This window comes from Astyanax mexicanus, chromosome 21, assembly GCF_023375975.1.
Source record: "Astyanax mexicanus isolate ESR-SI-001 chromosome 21, AstMex3_surface, whole genome shotgun sequence".
Classification (NCBI taxonomy): domain Eukaryota; kingdom Metazoa; phylum Chordata; class Actinopteri; order Characiformes; family Acestrorhamphidae; genus Astyanax; species Astyanax mexicanus.
In genome coordinates, this window is record NC_064428.1 from 31,906,362 (window position 1) to 31,922,292 (window position 15,931).

The window sequence follows — 15,931 nt, forward strand, 5'->3', positions numbered from 1 at the left end:
TTGGATAATTTTATGCCCCTCCTGGTGCAAAAACTCAAGCAGATGTTTTCAATTTGGTAAAATCAAAGAAACTCATCATTTTTAAGTGGTCTCTTATTTTTTTTGCCAATCCACCTCCAGTACCAGGGTTAACCCCAGGCCAGCCCACCCCCTCACCCTCCGTCCCCCGAACCCGGACAGGTAGGCAGGGGCGCGGCCGCTGGGTGGAGTCAGCCGGGCGGGGCCCTCAGAAAGCTCCAGCCCCGGACTGAGTGAGTGAGAGAGCGGCTGAGCGGCTGAGCGAGAGTCCGCGGGGTTTATCAGCTCCGCAGAGCGCACAGATAACACACACAGAGCACACGGGAGAAATATTACATTACTCCGCGGAGAAGAGCCGAGGCTGACCCGAGCAGAGCTGCTATGGCGCTGGGCTGGACTGTGACCTTACCGCTGCTGGTTCTGCTGAACCTGGGGCTGATCCGCGCCTTCAACCTGGACACGGAGAACGTGATCAAGAAGTCCGGGGACCCGGGCAGCCTGTTCGGCTTCTCTCTGACCATGCACCGCCAGCTCAAACCCGCCGACAAGAGAATGTAAGAGCCTGGGGGTTTGGGTTTTTAAAGGGTTTTAGAGCTTATTTTCGCAGATTATTGATGGAAAACAGCTGTGGAGGTCTGCAGGTTTGGATAAAACAGCAATTGTTTGTGGACGATATATCGTATGAGAAATAATTGCAATAAATTATATTATTGCCATTTTCAGACCATTCAAATGCAATTATACAATTTTAAAGAAAACACATTTGTAATTAAAATAATTAGAGAAATACAGCTTTGGAAAAAAAAGAGACTACTTAAAAAGAGAATGATTACCAAATTGAAAACCTCTGGAATATAATCAAGAAGAAGATGGATGATCACAAGCCATCAAACCAAGCTGAACTGCTTGAGAATTTTTGCACCAGGCTTAAAGTTATCCAAAAGCAGTGTGTAAGACTGGTGAAGAACCTTAAAACTTTATGAATATGAACTTGTTTGCTTTGCATTATTTGAGGTCTGAAAGCTCTGCATCTATTTATTTTTTTTTCAGCCATTTCTATTTTTTTCTGCACATAAATACTCAAAATGATTCAGAAACTGACGTGATCTCTTATTTTTTTCCAAAGCTGTATGTGAACAAACATACAAATAAACTTAATAGACAATATCACCATTATCACCATTATAGTATTGAGACCATGTCCATATATATATTGTACAATAACTGGATAATGTAATCATTGTGACAAGCCCATTTGTTTATTGTATTTTAAAGGTTTAAAATAGATTTTTTGTTTAATTCACTTCATTCTTGCTAAGCTGTTGCTAAGGTAATACGTGTTAGCTACTGTGTATTAGCTATTACAAGGCGGTTGCTAGGGTGTTGCTACAGGTGTTACAGGTGTTGAATGGTATGGTGTTTCATAGGTGGTTGCTAATGTGTTTGGGTACACTGTTGGATGCTAAGCTGTTGCTAAGTAGCTGTGGGCTATAGGAATACCTACTAATGTGTTACTCAGTGGTTAATAAGGTGTTTTTAGACTTCTGCTATTGGTTGCTAAAAATATCTTTATTACCTACATGTGAACACTGGAAAGATTTAATTCAGTTTTGTATGATATGGGCCATTTAAACTTATACATATAATACATATTTATGAAAAACTGGTAATTACTATGTAATTATTAAAACTATGAATTATTCAGTAGCTAGGGTGACACTAGTGTGCAATTGTGGTGTGCCAAATGTGGAGACCACTTATAATATATGTAAATTTATTTAGAATTTGCACCAATTGCTTGTCTCTTCTTGCTTGTCTAGTAGATGATACCCTGTAGATTAGTATTGCCAATAGATTAGGACTGTCTGGGTCATGAACATGGAAACACGTCTATCTGGACCATGCCTAATGAATGAATGGCAGGCGGGCTTATAGAGGGGTGTAAAGCCCCTCAGCGTTGAAATGTGCAGCACTGGAATGATGGAATGATGGAGCGCCATTCAATAAAAAATCCTCACAGGATTGCCTCAAAATTAAGTAGAAACCCTTCTTCTCTCTGGAGAGCAGAGACAGTTACTCCAACAAAAGTAGAAAAAACTCTACAGAAAACTGTTTTTTGAACATCTTTGATTCCATAATAGTCACTGAATGAGCAGGTGTCCCAATACTTTTGTCCATGGCCTAGCTAAGTATTTTTGGTTAGTAGATATTCTGGATGTTCTTAGAACTTTTTTTTAACATTTATTTTTAAACATTTAATTAACATTGCTGCAGCAATGTCAATTATGTCAATGTTTTAATTTTTAGTTTTTTTTTTAATGTTAGCATTTTTGGTAACACTTTATTATAACTTTATCATAACTATAACATAACTGTTATTTTTCATATTTTAAGAAACTAAAAAGTTGCTATCACATTTGTAAATACTAATGAATGCATTGGCAACATGAACTGCAATTAATAAAATAAAATTTGCCCGGTTTAAAATTCGTATTTACTAACGATTTATTAATGTTCAAATCCTGATGAGCTTCACTGCTCATTAGTTAAAAATACATTAATGAAAGTTATTATAAAAAGTGTTACCGCATTTTTAAACATTTACATAATGTTAGTTTTGCTTTATTGAAGGAAAATTCTAATAACTTTGTGATGCAAAACCATTATTATGTCCTATATTCCTACAAGACTATTTCTATAACCTCCCTGATATATTTTCTAAAGCTGTTCTCTGTGCATTGTATCATCCTTTAGTTTTTAATCTTATTTTCTGAAGATGATATCAGGACACTTCCTATAATGGACACTAATGGTGAACTAGACTCTGAAAGCCCTGTTTGAGACTGTAGCACCAGGAGCTCGGTGAAGAAGGAATGTGTGAGGAAGGCCGTGATTCATTCCTGAAGCCTACAGACGGGCAACAGGATAGAGGAGCCTGCCAGCGCCAACCTGCTGTTTTCCTGACTGAAAGAAAGAAAGAGAAATAGAGAGAGAGAGAGAGAGAGAGAGAGGGAGGGGGTAGAGGTGGAGGTCAGTCTAAAATGCAGTGTGTTTTGTGACCAGATTTGGGTATAGTGGCTGCAAACCTCTTTACAAGTAGCTTAGCTGCATGGCAACGCCCCCTGGATTGTTTCAAAACTTAGCATTCAGTTATGTTATGTCTTAGGCAGATATGTAAATGAGTACAGGTACAGGTGTGGCTTGATTGCTACAAGAAGGTGTGTGTTTTCAGTGGTTCCCGCATGAAAAGGGTCTCAGAGGCACTACTTTTGGGTAGTGTACCTCCTGGTGAGAGATGGTTCACTGCTAGACATGCGTCTATTAGAGCTTTTCCACTAAAATAACTCTCGTGGTGCTTTTTAGAGAACCAGCCCATGTTTCCGCCAGTTTTAGTAGAACCGCCATAGCATCACATCATACGACATCAACAGAGGGCGCTGCACTGGATCTGGAACCTACTTTTGTTGGTGGAAACGCAGCAAATGGCTCAAAATTAGGTTTGCAAAACAGAACAGTGCCAATTCCACATTGGTGGAAAAGCGCTATATGATGTACTGCATTCAGTGGACAGACTTTAAAAGTGAGGCACATTATTGGACTATGAGAAGGAGAATGGTTGTTTTAATGAATTGCTCACTATCTAGGTAATCTGTAAACTATGGACTGGAATTGTATTGTCTTTAGTGATGAATCAGGCATCAGGGTTTCTGTGGGATTCATGGAGGTATGGAGGCCCCGTGGTGAATTCTTCAATCCTGCCTTTGCTATGGATTGACACACTGCCCCAACTGCTGGTGATGACCAAGTGATGATCTGGGAAGCCATCACATACTGTATCACAGTCAGTCACCCCTAGTAGTGATACAAGGGACACTAACATCTCACCAATAACTGTCTCAGTAAACAAATCCTTCACTCTAATATTGTAATCATATTGTAATATTGTGATCACATACATATATTATAATTACTGTAAAGCGCACTTAAAATCCTTTATTTTCCCAAAAATTGACAGTGCGTCTTGTAGGGCTGGACCCGAATATTCGGGTATTCGGATATTCGTTCGTTGAGTAGGTATTCGGTTTTTAATTTTGGTATTCGGATATTCGTTTTTTTTCTCCTTTCCAGAGTTCCACCTCACTCTAACCACTTCTGTTCTCGCGGGTCCCGTCAGAATATCTTGCGCGCGGGACAGAACTGAACTGTTATTGGCTGGAGCGGGAGTTTAATCCAGACGATGCGGGAGCAAATTAATAAATAGTTAAGAAAACTGTAATAATTGTAAAAAAAAAAAAACCTAAAGAAAACTCTCAACGCGCAGGATGGACCGACACACACACGCACACACCGATGGTGCAGCGCTGCTGTTTTAATAAATATATAAGTAAATTTGAAGCATTAAATGTAGTTTATTTAATTTATATTAGGAACGTGGGGCGGGAGCGGCAGAAATGTGTATGTGGCGGGCGGGCGTGGGATTAAAAGAAGCAATTTTTTTGCGGAGCGGTAACGAGACAGAAACGCGGGAGCGTGGAAGAGTGGGTTTAAAAATCAGTCTCGCGCAGACCTCTATTATACATGATAAAAAAAAAACGAAACTGATTTATATAATAAAACGTAAGGGGTAATGTGGCAACAGTAGGGGCTAAATCGGTTACAAAAGCCTGGCCTACAAAAATGATGTCTGAACGAATTTCCTCTTATCTAATATAATTTAAAATGGCTTAAAAATATAAAATAATTTCTAAGCAAACAAAATATTTAATATTGAGCTTATAGCCCAAGTGCAAAAATACAAAATCAGTAATACGGCTATGCCCTGCACAATCCTTAAACCGAAATAGACCAAATACAATAACGTCATTAACAATGACTTTCCTCTACTCTAATATAATTTAACATGGTTTAAAAATATAAAATAATTTCTAAACAAACGAAATATTTAATATTGAGCTTATAGCCCAAGTGCAAAAATACAAAATCAGTAATATGCCCTGCACAATCCTTTAACCGAAATAGACCAAGTACAGTTTACAATGACTGTCCTCTAATATAATTAACAATGTTTAAGAATATAAAATACTTCCTGAACAAACGTTTTTTTTGTTTGTTTTTTTAAGCAAATAGCCTAAGTGTGAAAACACAAACAGCAATTTACTGGGCTGGCTTGCGCAGCGGAGAAACCGTGCAGCAGCAGCCTCCTAGCCTGCTTACGCAGCGGATAAGCCGCGGTGTGGGGCAGCAGAAATTCCGGGATGAAAACACAAAGAAATCTGGGCTAAAAACACAGAAAAAATATGGGGTGAAAACACAAAAATCCGGGATAAAAACACCAAAAATCCGGGGTGAATATGTCTCGTCGGTCAGAGCAAATTGAACATTTTTCAGTGGATTAAAGGGGCCGTGATTTCCTTTTTTTTTTTTTTTTTTTTACCTCTTATTTTAAAAACGAATATTCGAATATTCGCTTCGAATCAGTGCCGAATATCCGGAGCTCAAAAAACGCTATTCGGGCCAGCCCTAGCGTCTTGTAATCCGGTGTGTTTTATGTATTGAATTCTACCAGTCAGGTATTAAGGAGCAGTAAAGCCGCTGTGCTGAAGCGCAGCGTTATAAGGGTTATAAGAGTTTTCAGTGAAGTTTCTCCAGCACTAAGGCTGGGTGCAGCAGCATTAGCATTAGCTGATAACCACAGTGCTAGCTCTTTCGCCGTTCAGAGGCGACTATATTGGACTGTAGTCTGCAAGTTTTTCGTGTTAGAATGGAAACAGATAGTGCTCTGGGTTACCGGAACACTCATGGTTCCTTAGTCTAGTGCTATCGGTTGCCATTTATGCCCCGCTAAAACTCTGCGGTAAGCGGCTAATGCTAATGCTGCTGCACCCAGCCTTAGTGCTGGAGAACCTTCACTGAAAACTCTACCTTAGACTAAATATTGAAAATCTAAGGTTACTGTAAATAAACAGAAGCACTTTACTCACCCAAATAAACAGTTTTCAGCAGAAAAATATTTGTGTAGATTAACATCCAGCGCTCACTGGATATTTTTTTTTTAAGAATTACAGTTTTGTTTACTTGGGCGCTTCCCCCAGCTTCCCCATTAGAAGGGAAACATGGCGACTACCTTGATCACTTCAATGTAGGCATCCTTACTAGTGTTGCTTAATGTGCCTTATAATCCAGAGCACTTTGTAGTCCAAAATATATGGATTTTTTCCCACTTATAGTGAGTTAAGTTGCATTACGTTCCAACAATCAACTTGATGCTTGGTCCTTTTTTCATTTTTTGTCAAAAGTGTACTTGTGCAGGCTCACCTCTGCATGACCTAACGAGTGTGTACTCAACATATTGACCCTTGCTTATCCTTTAAACACTCGTGAACCCAACATGTTCATGTTTGTTATTGGAGAGCTCGTTGCACTGTGGAGGAAAGTGCTGTGTTGAAGCTTTTATGACACACTGTAAAAAAAGGCCACAATAGCAGCGTCTCCTTCTCTTGGACGAGGGCTTTGGGTTGAATGCCTGGGCGGATTAGGCAGTAAACTGCATCTCGTTTATGGAGGATAATGGTGTAAATTGGATAACGCTACCCTTCTTAACGTCTTAAAAAGAGTAATCAACCAGATGGCGGTCTGCTGGAGTTGTGTTACACTGTCATTTGTATTTATGCTGCTTTCCGTTTACTTCGGAAGTCGGATATCAGAGCTGGGGATGAGGTCACACCCGAGTTGATGACATTCGAGTTGGATAAACATTCACATAAAACATTTCACATAAGACATTTACATTCACAACTGGTTGAACAATCATTTCCAGGTGTTTTATGGCAAATTCAACCAAAGGATTCCCCAGATTTGCATTGCAAAGTCTTTACACTCTTTACACAGACGTACGGCCACAACAGATTATACTGGTGATTCTGTATCTACTGTAACTGTAGATTAATCTGTCCACAACAGATTATACTAGTGATTCTGTATCTACTGTAACTGTATATTAATCTGTCCACAACAGATTATACTAGTGATTCTGTATCTACTGTAACTGTAGATTAATCTGTCCACAACAGATTATACTGGTGATTCTGTATCTACTGTAACTGTAGATTAATCTGTCCACAACAGATTATACTGGTGATTCTGTATCTACTGTAACTGTAGATTAATCTGTACACAACAGATTATACTGGTGATTCTGTATCTTCTGTAACTGTAGATTAATCTGTCCACAACAGATTATACTGGTGATTCTGTATCTACTGTAACTGTAGATTAATCTGTACACAACAGATTATACTGGTGATTCTGTATCTACTGTAACTGTAGATTAATCTGTCCACAACAGATTATACTTGTGATTCTGTATCTACTGTAACTGTAGATTAATCTGTACACAACAGATTATACTGGTGATTCTGTATCTACTGTAACTGTAGATTAATCTGTCCACAACAGATTATACTGGTGATTCTGTATCTACTGTAACTGTAGATTAATCTGTACACAACAGATTATACTGGTGATTCTGTATCTACTGTAACTGTAGATTAATCTGTCTAAAACAGATTATAATGGTGATTCTGTATCTACTGTAAAAAACTAACCAAATTTGAAAAGAAACATATTCAAACCATTGTTAATCCAGACTTTAAGGTGTGAAAATGTGCAATCAGAAATAGGTTAAAGCACCTCTATATACAGGTAAAGACTATTCCTAGAACTCTACACCTGAGCCAAGAAACGTTAAGGAATTTTGACGGTTCTTAGGAGTGTATCGATATCTAGAACGCCTGGAGCTACAGGTCTTTGTCGCTCGCTCTGAAGGAGGAGCTCTGAAAATCAAAGCGAGGTATTTGGTGACGGCCCTGAAGCGTGAGAAGAGTGCCCTGGAGTGTGTGTGTGTGTGTGTGTGCAAATAACAGTTGCTGCAGGGCTTTAATTCTGCAAGCCTTAACAGTGTTTGTGAACTTATTAAAGAGACACACACACACACACACCTATTGGATGTGTCACTGTACTGACGCACAATTACACACACACACACACACACACACACACTGACAGACAGTCGCTCCATTCTCCCTCACTAGCCATGACAGGATAAGGAATGCTACACCCAGCTCACACCCCACCCCCTCCTCCCAATCCACACACACACACACACACACACACACACACACACACACACACACACACACACACACACCCCAAAGTGCCCTGCCCTGGCCTGCAGGTATATGAATCTCTCACCTCAACAAACACACACACACACACCCACCCACACACACACACACTCATACATGTACCTGCCTGCAGGCTACACCTTTCTGACTGACAGCCACTTTCTCCATGTTCAGACATGGAGTCTGAAGGCAGCCGACTCCACCCTTATGTGATGCAGTCGAAGGATATGAGTCAGGACACACACACACACACACACACACACACACACACACATATACGCAAACACACACAACTTACGTACAAAAAGCTCTTATCAATAACTTTCTTTTAACCACCTATTAACCACTTCCTATTGAGTCATTATTCATCATCATGCTTATTATCAAGCAATTATGATCAATTTAATTGTGATTGAAATCAGTGAGTATAAAATGTTTTAGAACACTCCTATTGTTTAGTAGTCCAGTAGCTGCAGTGCTGTATGACCCAGACAATCTACTTTTTTATTACTTTTATTACTTTACTTTACTCAGGGTTCTCACGAGTGCTTAAAAAGTCTTAATATGTCTTAAATTAAAAACCTGGGTAACTAAGGTCTTAAATTGTCTTAAAGTTACTGTAAATTTGCTGTAGTTATTACATTTTCCAGGGAGCTAACGCTACCAAAAAGGTTAGTGTATAGCTAGCTTACATTAGTGCGAGCTACCGGGGAAAAAACTAAGGTTAGCGTAGAGCTAGCTAACATTAGTGCGAGCTACCTAACATTACTGGAGAGAAAACTAAGGTTGGCGTAGAGCTAGCTAACATTAGCAACAAGCTAGCTAATGTTAGCAACGAGCTAGCTAACATTACTGAGGAGAGAACTAAGGTTAGCAACGAGCTAGCTAACGTTACTGAGGAGAAAACTAAGGTTAGTGACGAGCTAGCTAACATTAGTCGCATTAGCTAGCTTAATATTAGTTAACATATTAACGTTAGCGGAAGGTCAAAATAAGTCTTGACCAAGACTATAGTACATAATTTTAGACTGCATTTTAAAATGTACAAGCTATAGGCTGTTAATCAATTTGTACAATACTAAAATAATGTTTCTTTAAAGACCCTGCAAATTTCAGTACACTGGATTTTGTACCATTTTTGGCTAGTGACTGGACCTGTAGAGCTTAAATTGAAAACATTAAGGAAAATAAAAATGTGGTTGTGTTAAATTTTGACTGGTATTGTATATAAGTACTTACAATATGAGTGAGAGAGTGAAATTAAACATTTATTGAGAAAAACTGAAGCTAGCTATATACAAATGAAAGGAGGCTCTAGTACTCTGTTTGGAGCCTCTATATCCTGGATGCAAGTTGAGTAAATTGAGATGGTTGGACATGATGGAGGTATTTACTGGTTCCGTACGGTTCCATTCTGCAACACATTTACCCACAGATTACAGTTGCAGCTGGACCTGTAGATCCTGCTCTAAATTTGTAGGTTGTAGGTTATAGTTCCTGAGTTTTATCCAGCATTATCCTGCTGAAGCCCTGCCATGAAAGGCAGCAACAACGTGGCCCAGCACCTTCTTTTTCAATGTTCATAGTCTTTCATTGGCCCTTCTTTTAGTGCCTGAGGGTGTGCATACTTCACCTACCTTGTTTTATAGAGCTTCATAGTGATTTCCAGACCTTATATATGTGCCTGAGCTCAAGAAGTACAGAAAGAAAGAGACATAGAGCATAGAGCATGGATCAGAGTCAGGAAATAGAATTGAGCAAAAGGAAAAGCAGGTGGCGTTTATCGTCTGTTTCCGCATTTTAAAGGGCTACTGTTTCTGCTCAGCTCCTCATTTCCTTTCTACGTCTTTCCCTTGTTTGTAAAAGGCATGCTGTATGAATTGGCACGACCCTTCAGTGTTTACTGAAAGTTAGGGTCTGGGCTTTCCCTGGAGCCTCTGTCGCCGTAGAAAGGCTGCCATCGACAAACAGCGTTTGTGTAACGTTCACTGAGAGTTGTGGCTGCGTGAAGCAACAGGAGAAAAAAAAAGAACGACGGGAAAAACTCAAGCGTGAAGAATGTTTAGACCATAAATCAGGTTCAGAATTGGCCCAGATTCCTCCAGAGAGCAGAGCTTGCATAAAAAGCTGGCTGAGGGTGGGTTTGGGCCTTCGTAATCGATTGGTTTTGACTTGCCTGTGCCCTGTGCTGCCTTGGCAGGGGCTTGTAAGGCGATTATTTTGGGCTGCTGCTTTGGTCATTAATGGGAACCGTCAGAGAAGTTTAGCACTGTTGGTTGAGTTACACCACAGCAAAACTGGTATGTGAGCATTAAAAAAAGACAGTGCCAAGACTACTGCCAGATTACTGGGAGTAGAGGCATCAGTTCCTTGTGTGCTACCTGTTTTATACACTATGGTTCAAGTTTCTGTGACAGGGATTAAGCCTAGTTCTGGAATAAGCAGAGATTTTCAATTGAAAGGAAAATATGGCCTTAATCCTTGTACAGGAAACTGGCCATAAATCTCTGAAATCTCCAGAAGTATCCTTCTAATTGGTAAATTTGGCTAAAACAAGTTGTCAAGTTTATGGCCAACAGCTTTGGAAAAGCTGCACAGGTCATTTACCCAATCCAAACTCAACTAGAAGGTTGTAAAGCCCCTGTCAACAGCTTTGAACTATATAGATCAGTGGAACTGTGTTCTCTGGATTCATCAATCAAATTCTCACAGCAATGTTCCAGCATTTGGTGGAACGTCCTTCTTAGAAAAGTAGAGTCTGATACTCCAGCGAAAGTTAGAACAACCCACTATAAACACCCTCAATCCCTTAATGGTCTGGATGGTCAAATATCTGAGCGTCTGAGGCAGATAATTTTATGCCGTTAACAGAAGGAAATGACCAGTAACAATTGGTAAAAGTTGGCAGTATGACTTCAAATCATGCCATTTTACTAAAAACCGTACAAGTTATTCAAGTGGCTCAGTTGGCTCTTATTTAAATTATAGTTTTGCACATCTTGGCTGGATATTCTTAGTCAGTTTTATGAGGTAGAGTCACCTGGAATTCAGGCTTTCAGTTAACAGCTGTGCTGAACTCATCAAGAGTTAATTACTTTAATTTCTTGCCTCTTAATAAAGTGTTTGAGAGCATCAGTTGTAAAGTAGTGAAGAGGTAGAGTTACAGGGATACAGTGAATAACAGCTCTATTTGAGTTATGTTCTAATCCAAGAACAAGCTAGAAGAACTACTCAACTAAGTAAAGAAAAAAGCTTTAAAAATGAACCTTAAGTGCAGTCTCAAAGACCATCAAAAACATTGATGAACTTATACTGTGACCCTGATGAGTGCCAGTTTCATCATTTCAGAGTTACCAGCCTCAGAAACCGCTAAAATTCCTTATGTGTTCCTTCATAGTCTTGAGGACTTCAGTATGCATTTACAATGTAGGAAAAACATAAAAAACGTTGAATTAAAAGGTGAAGCAAAACCTTTGACTGGTACTATTGATAACAATGCGTTTTTTTGCTATTAAAAAAGAAAATCCTGCAGGGCATGTGTCCCAATGCCTCTGAATGTTGGGTGTGTATTCCTTTCCTGTTTTTTTTTTCTCGATAGCTGGAAAATCTGAGAGCCTTCCCAATCCACGCTGCCTCATTTGACATGACAGTGAGTTTTCTGCATGTTTTAAAGGCAGCAGCCAACATGTGAATGCTTGTGTTTACCGAGGAATGCTGGAATGCTCTAGCATTAGCATTAGCATTAGCTTCAGCTTAGCAACCAGATACTGTAGAGCAGATACAGTAGCAGCAGCAGCCTACAGGGACTTCTTATCTTCTCCAGTGTAATGAGGTCGCACCACTCCGTGTGCTCCTTTAACCCACAGACTGGTAGAACTTCACCTAAGCCCACAAACGAGCCAATAGACAGGAAGCTCGGAGAATCAGAGGAAGGAAGAGGAGACGTTTTTTTCCCCGTTGTACCCCGGGATATTGGCCGGGTTATATACGGCAAGGTTGAGGAGTTCTTTAGGGGGGAATTTCTCTTGTTATGGCTGCATTGTTCTTTTGTAGTCCCGGGCTGAAGCAGGTTATGATTGGTGTTTATTATTTTAGAGCACGTGTGAAGGAAACAGAGAAGGATACAGCATATGTACACGCCATCTTGAAACGTTTGTCCGAACCCCATGAGACTTGTTCACTCACGTCAGGTTTGGACAACACTTCCCAAGTACAGTACCAGTCAAAGTCTCTGACACACCTTCTCATTCAATTCTATTTATTTAAACATATAATGTATCAATTTAAAAGTGTTAAACTTAAACTTAAAATACTCCGTAATGCATCTGTGGTGCTGTTAACTTGAGGTTTCTGAGGCTGGTAACTTTTGCTTATCCTTTTCTGGGGTAGTCCTGATGAGTGCCAGTTTCATCAAAACAATTTGCTTCATTTTTGACGTTTTTTGCGACTGCACTTGAAGATACTTTTTAATTTTTTTTTTGGATTGACTCACCTTCTTTTCTTAACTGAAGTGTTTTTCTTTACTTAGTTTAGTAGTTCTTGTAGTTCCATAAAATCAGTTAGAATGGAGGTTTCTTAAACGGGGATCACAACTAGTTTCCAGGGGGATGTGTTTTCTCAGCTAAATTTGCGATGAATCAGGTTTGGCCACCAAACTTCTTTACTGATTCAAACTGACTCATTCGCCGTTCAACTCAACTTTTCAGTCTCAGTCTTGATTCAGGTACACACATTCCTGCCGTAGCTCTGCCAGTTCAGACTGGATTAAAACAGAGCTTTTTTAGAAAGTTGAATTGGAAGTGGAGATGCTAAAAGTGAGAAAATATGATGAAAAGTTAAAATGGTGTCGAAAAACTCCCTCCTTTTGGATCAAAATTTGTCTGCAAATCTGAATTTTCTATCTAAAAACAAATAGAGAGCCTATCTCAATGTGGAAGATGATTTCAAACTGTTCCTGATCCCTTTTAAGCCACATTTTTGTGCTTCAATACAGGTTTCAATGCATTTTAAAAATGATAGGAACCCCTAAATTAGAACATTACTTAAATGGAACTATTTTTTGATTTTTAGTTCATACTAATGCTGGAGTGAATATTAAAACTACTTTTAACTTTAAGACACCAGTACATTTAACTTTAAATGGCAGCAAGCATAGACAACACACAAAAAAATCCAATCTGATTATGTGGAAACAAGAAACATCAAATGCTAGCTATAGTAGCTAGCTGTAAATCACTGATCATAGTTATTCCCTTCACTGTGTCATGGTGGAGCAGAACTTGAAGACACGTAAAGATGCAAATCAAAATATACTTTATTGATAAAAGTATAAGACAAAGGGGTAGTCAGACAAAGCAATGCCAATGCCAGTAAACAGCAGCAATAGGGAAATAACATACCAAAAACGAAACACAGTTCAGAGGTCATACATGGCAAGATATCAAAGTATCAGTGGGCAGGTAAATACAAACAAGGTCAGAAACAACACAGGCAATGGGGAATGCACTTTATGAAGACAAGTCAATACTTACCAATGAGTGAACCGGAGTGAGTGGCTTAAATAAGGCCTAGAGCAGGTGATCTCAATATTCAGGTGATTTGCTTCCTGAAGGTGCAGTGTGCTTGTGATCTGGACGGGAGTGTTATCAGTTAAGCACTTTTTGGTTGTGACAGACTTATTTCCTAACTAATTCCTCACAGAAATATAATGTAATTCTACTGACAGGAAGTTCTATTGTGACTCAATGTTTTAATGGTCCTGAGAAGCTACATTTGGGATGTAGGAAGGTTCATGGTTCAGAGGTCTTCAGAAAGGTCTTCTCATTAATCAACAGGATGTAAAATTAGGAGAGGAGGTCTTTAAGGGTTATCACTATATCTAGATTAGGAGACAACCAATCATTTTCAAATCCATCAATGTCATCATGTGATACAGTGCTCCCATTGTTTCTGGCTTTAACTCAGTAGACGCTTAATTGGATGACCATGGCTTTGTGTTGTTTCAGACTACACTAGATAAATGCTGAGATACTGATACAATTCTACATTTTAATATTTTTTTAAAGACATCCAGAATCAGACATTAGTTCTTATTATTTTTATTATTATTATTATAAATTAGCATTAATAAAAGAGTCAGGCACCACCAACATTTCTCAGGGTAACCTTTATTTTAAGCCATAATAAGTGATGTTTCTTGAATCATGTGAATATCTTGATGTGGTGCACTTCTGAATTATACTGTTATCCAGCAATAGCTCATCTGTGATAGTATTATTTAATATACTGAATGCATGTGATGTTAGGAATGTCAGTAATAGTTTGTCACTCAGCACGTGATGTAGAACAAGGGCAGCGAGGGCATGTTTCCAGTAATTTTATTCAATAAAACGCATTTTTAATTGAGGTCAGCATGTGATTTAATGAAATACATAGTGTATCCAATGTTAAAATGTGAGTTAATACATAACAGCTGAGTTTACTGCTTTTAACCCCTTCAACAGCTGCATTTTTAAGAATGTTGCCCAACATATATATTTACTTATTTATTTATTGGCATCAATAGAAATTCCTGATTTGGACCATCCAAGTTGGAAAATAGCTAAGGAGCTAAACCACTCCTTACATCCAATTCCTTTGGGATGACTGAAATTCCACTGATACAAAGTATTGGAAAGAACCCATAATGCAATGGCTTCAATAACAATAATGTGAAAAATCTATATTTTAAAAATAATAATACAGGAAGATGATACATTCTGTACCTAACAACTGGATCTACATATAGGGCCCCATTCCCATCTCCTATACTCTACCCTCCCATTCACTTACAGTACCTTTAACTACATGAAAAGAAATATATGGCAAAAATGGGCCACATATTTGCTTTCATTGTTATAGCAGAAGAACCTTTACTGGTATATTATATCACCTATATTATCTTTATTGATGAACAAAAAGTGGTTCGTCAATGACATCAAAAGACACCTTTTTAAGAGTGTTGCCCAAATCTTAATGGCTAAGTATAAGTTACCAAATATATTTGGCCAAAAATGGAATTTAAAGAAGAAAAGAACAAAAAATTGAACCAAACAATGACTAGTATATTTAAGGTCATATTTTAGTGTTTTACTTTAATGGAGGAAAAAAACTTATACAGCTCTGGAAAAAAAAAATAAGAGAGCACTTAAAAATGCTGAGTTTCTTTGATTTTACCAAATTGAAAACCTCTGGAATAAAATCAAGAGGACGATGGATGATCACAAGCCATCAAACCAAACTGAACTGCTTGAATTTTGCACCAGAAGTAAATCAGCATAAAGTTATCCAAAAGCAGTGTGTAAGACTGGTGGAGGAGAACATATCAAGATGCATAAAAACTGTGATTAAAAACCAGGGTTATTCCACCAAATATTGATTTCTGAACTCTCAAAACTTTATGAATATGAACTTGTTTTCTTTGCATTATTTAAGCTTTGAAAACTGTCTGTCAGCCATTTCTCATTTTCTGCAAAAAAATGCTTTAAATAACAATATTTTTATTTTGAATTTGGGAGACATGTTGTCTGTAGTTTATAGAATAAAACAACAATGTTCATTTTACTCAAACATAAACCTGTAAATAACAAAATCAGAGAAACTGATTCAGAAACTGATGTGGTCTCTTAATTTTTGTGTTCCTACCTTTGGAAAATCACATTCGGTATTCGGCCTTAATTTAAAATTAGGTC

The 15,931-nt window shown here is 38.4% G+C and overlaps 2 protein-coding genes across 4 annotated transcripts in view; both read left to right on the forward strand.

The window, feature by feature from the left end:
* The window catches only part of tmem41ab (transmembrane protein 41ab), a 519,270-nt gene that overhangs the window by 477,136 nt on the left and 26,203 nt on the right, over nt 1-15,931 (forward strand). The gene's annotated exons all lie outside the window — the stretch shown is intronic.
* itga6b (integrin, alpha 6b) overlaps nt 241-15,931 on the forward strand; it is a 63,165-nt gene continuing 47,474 nt past the window's right edge. The window contains exon 1 of one of the 3 annotated variants that reach the window (XM_049469703.1): nt 241-572. In XM_049469703.1, the coding sequence (XP_049325660.1) occupies nt 400-572 (173 nt within the window). In that variant the 5' untranslated portion in view covers nt 241-399. The remainder of the gene's footprint in view (nt 573-15,931) is intronic. The other 2 variants (XM_049469701.1, XM_049469702.1) reach the window with 2 other exon arrangements.